This window comes from Aptenodytes forsteri, unplaced genomic scaffold (genome assembly GCF_000699145.1).
Source record: "Aptenodytes forsteri isolate BGI_AS27 unplaced genomic scaffold, ASM69914v1 Scaffold257, whole genome shotgun sequence".
Lineage (NCBI taxonomy): Eukaryota > Metazoa > Chordata > Aves > Sphenisciformes > Spheniscidae > Aptenodytes > Aptenodytes forsteri.
Window position 1 is genome coordinate 9752542 of NW_008795194.1, and position 4239 is coordinate 9756780.

Here is a 4239-nt window from a genome sequence, read left to right on the forward strand (position 1 = left end):
CCCCGGAGTGGTGGGGCCGCTGGGGCCCGGGCGGGTCTCGGGGGGCTCCGGAGGGCCCTGCTGTGGGGAGCAACACACTGGATCAAGTTTGGGTCTTGCCGGAGAAAGACCAAACTGTGAGCAGGGCTTCAAGCAACGGCCTGTTGGTATGGTTTAGATCAGTCATGTTCTGTGCCCTGTAGGACCGTGAAGGCAAAATACATCCTCGTCCTGTTCGGTTTTGTGATTAAAGGCTAATTTCCATTAGCACAAAGGAGTGGAGAACAATGATGGGGGAAGGGACCCCAATAACCTGATAAGTGCCAAGGGTCCCCTGCCCCAGCTCCTCCCCAGACCGTCACAGCGAGCCACCAGCCCTGTGGGCCCAGAAGTGCCACTCACCAGACGGGTCAACAGGAGCAGCTCTCTGGATCACCCTGCAGACTGGGGGTGTTACTGCCTGCAGGGGTGCCAGACTCCCTATGGGATGCTGGGAAGAGCATCTTGGGATTGTACAAGACACATGGGATGTTTAGAGAAAAGACCAGAGCTGGGAAAAGGTGGATCAAGGTGGATAAGGGAGGAGATGTGGGAAAATGGAGAGAAGAGGGGATAAAAGAGGCCTGTAGCACATCAACAGGCTGGTCAGTACACTTGTCTGACCATGGCCTGCACACCCAATCACCATTGTCTGTCCTGCTTTATTAAACTCCATTTATAACCATTTTCCTGGTGAGGGGGCTGTCTATTCTGTGCGTGTGTGTATGGAGCCAAGTGCCTGTCACAGGAAAAGGGGCAAAGGTTCACAGGAGCCATGTGTCTGGGGTGCCGGGAACTGGAGGGACTGCGGCCCGTGCGTAGTGTATGTCAGTGTATGTATCTATGCATATATACGTGTGTGTGTATGTATGCAGCTGGGAGACCAGGGGCTCCAGGGGCCAGCTACTGGATAGTCCGAGTGTCGAGGGTCTGTGTGGCTGGCCATGTGCACAAGCATATCTGTACTCTGTGTGCGTACACTGGGGGTATGCACTCGGTCTTCCTCCCAGCTGGGCCTGGGGCCGTGGAGCCACAGGAACCTCGCCTCTGTCAGGCTACTGGATTCCTGCCCCAAACACACACACTCTTTACTTCCCTTTTTCTTTCTTTTTTTTCCCTTTTTTTTCTTTTTTAAATAGTAACCTTAGTTGGCTTGTCTCATACTAAATTGTAAATCCTTTCAGATAAAGGCAAAGCTTGAGTGAATTCTGGAGCAGTATGATCTTGACTGTACCCTGTGCTCTGTTCTTTTTCGCATATTTCCGGCAAACATGAGATAATAGTAACCTTAGTTGGCTTGTCTCATACTAAATTGTAAATCCTTTCAGATAAAGGCAAAGCTTGAGTGAATTCTGGAGCAGTTTATGATCTTGACTGTACCCTGTGCTCTGTTCTTTTTCGCATATTTCCGGCAAACATGAGATCCAAACAGAGACCTAAGACATAAACTTGAAAGACACCCGAATGCAGGCATGTACTGCAGTCTGCATGTCTATCCCTGTTTTCTACTTGACACTAATAGTAAGTGGGCATGCACTGAAATACATCAGTTTTAAATAAATTACAAATTACCTGATACACTTTGGAAGGCAAGTTAGATTAAAGAATTCCCTTGGCTTCCACACTTTTTTTTCTCTCTCTCCACACAAAGTGGCATTTTCCACTTGAGAGAATTTAGTCATTTATTACTCTGTCATTGCACATTTCTCTACAGTACTAGAAATTTAAAACGCGTAACTCCTTCCACATTTCCTTTATTGCATTGCGCTCCCAATTTTGCTGAAATGCTCTGCACAGCTGTCCGATGCACTGGAAATTTGTAAGGTATTTGAAAAGTAAGAATTCATTTAATCAGCAAACCAGTAGTTAATCCTTTCCAGAAATTAATTTCAGTAATGACTGTATGAGCACTATTCAATCATAAACATGCTGTTAGAGCCACCTCTGTTTCTATAGTCTCTCGATGGTGCTGCAGCTGCCCTATTTTGAAGGGGCATGCTGCTTCATAAACATTTTGCTATGACCACTTCGGTGTGCTTTCTTGAAGTGTTCTTGAGCAGTGAGATTTGACTTCACATTTTATTTATGTTGTGTTTTGCCTGCAAAAACATTGTTTTATAAAGCAGAAGGAGCTCTTTGAGCATATTCCCACACCTCCCCAGTTTCTGGAAAGATCCCTCCAGTAGCTGGTCTGGGATGCTCAGACTGCCCAGCAGCTGGGACCAGCATCCTCAGGCCCCCCCAAGTCTCTGGCACTTTTAGGTATGAGCCTCTGAGCCCCACAGCCCCACGCCCGTTGCTTGTACTCAAAACTCTCACATGCAGACATGGCCTGTGCACCCCTCCATGTAACTGACCCTTGACACTCAGATTATCCGGTAGCTGGACCCTGGGGCCCCTGGTCTCACACTGCATGTACATTACTACTTTCTCGAGCAGTTTTCAAGAGAACTAGTTCCTTCCAAGACAAAATTTGGGTACTGTTCTGGGCGTTGTGTCGTCTGGAGACTTATTGCAGGAGCCATGTCAAGTTATGTTTCTTTTGGTCCACACCGTTCCTTATCCCAGCTGGCTTTCTGCACTCAGACATCCTCATTCATATTTCTGACAAACTCCAGGCATGTAACACTCTCCATTTCATGTTTTAAAAACACCACTCCAGTAGGCTATAACTCATAGCACTTTGAAATTAAAAACAACACAAAATTGCTCTTGTGCCTTGTACAAGAGCAACTAATGGCACCCAGCAAGACTCAGACCATGTGCTGTGCTGATCATCCAGAGAGGCGCTCGGGGAAATGGGCACGAGAATGGACATCGCCCAGGGAGCCACCCAAGCATTCCTCTGTAACAAATGCTTCTGCAGGATACGTGTGGCATTTGTATTGTGCCTAGATATGGCATTGGCTTAATAGCCGTAGTTTCTCTAAAGTGTTAGCTGAAAATTCCAAAACTAGCTTCAGATTTGGAGTATCCAGTCTGAATCTGATTTGCGCAAGGGTTGATGGAGTTGGACATACTTAGCAAATTGGTGTATTTCAATTAGGTAGACAAAATCGTTGCCGCCTAGTCCCACAAAATGAAAAGACCTGTTCATGTAGGATTCTTCCATCTGTAAGTACATTCATTCTGTAGAATCTCATCCAAATTCAGCTAACGTCTAAATCAAGATGGTCTGCCGTTTCAACAATCTGCTATTGTAAAGCTGTTTTCACTATCAGTCCTTATGTATATATGTGCTAAAGTCTTAAAGCTAATTTATCAAGCAAACACCGCACACCATGAACCTTGCCTAAGTGAAAAGCTCGGCCTTGTGTTTCCTTAACAGAAAATGCTTTTGAGGGGGATTTATTTGATAACCTGTTGGTCTGGCAGCAATATACGGTCCCTCTCACCTTTTGATTTCAGCAGCTTAAGTCCAACTAACAGGCTGGTCAGAAAATATTGTTTCTGAAGGCAATTTTGCTTCAGTTTGGTTTCTTGGGATTAAAAAGCTGCTCCACGTCAGTAGTCAAGTTGCAGAAAAATAGGCAGTCCCATTCTGGTCATCACAATGAAGAGACACGGGCCTGAACAGACCTGACAGCTTCCCTAACCTCTTGCTCTATAGGTTGGATGCAAAAGGTCAGGGCCAAGGGGCATTGGTGCATGGCGGTTACGGAAACTCTAGCAACTGCTCCGGACTTTATCAAAGAACATCAATCTCTGAACTGCCAACCCAGTAGTATTGCATTAATTAAATACAGAAAATAAAGCTATAAAGAGGCAATAGTGCCTCCACATATCTGCAGTATCTGAAATATCAAGAGCATGATTTTATTTTGAAACGGTGCCATTTCCTATCAGCACACAGAAGGCAGATAACGGGAAGTTCCAAAATTGAATTACTAAGTATCAGACTCTCTTACTAAATTATCATTACAAAGGGCATGCACAGCCATGGATCAAAGAGCTTTGGAGAGCAACAATACTGCTACAGATGAGTAATGCCTTCTAATCTGTCTTGGTAACATGGCTGAGACACGCTTAGGAACACTCTCAGGAATGCAATATATGCATGTTAATAGTTGTAGTTACGTGTAATCCTGGGAAAACTTTCAAGTTGTTAAAGGAAGTATAATAAAGACATACTGTGTTACGTCTTTCCCACCTGCTCTTCTTTACGGTTGTTTGAGGAAGGAGACGGCTCAACCGAAATAGAGAAGGGGGAGTATGTCCTTT

General features: G+C 45.3%; 1 protein-coding gene across 1 annotated transcript in view; it reads right to left on the bottom strand.

Moving 5' to 3' along the window:
* The window catches only part of GTPBP4 (GTP binding protein 4), a 14077-nt gene extending 13113 nt beyond the window's left edge, over positions 1 to 964 (bottom strand). The window contains exon 1 of the mRNA XM_009278692.2: positions 926 to 964. Coding sequence (XP_009276967.1) covers positions 926 to 964 — 39 coding nt within the window. The remainder of the gene's footprint in view (positions 1 to 925) is intronic.
* Positions 965 to 4239: the final 3275 nt, after the last annotated feature.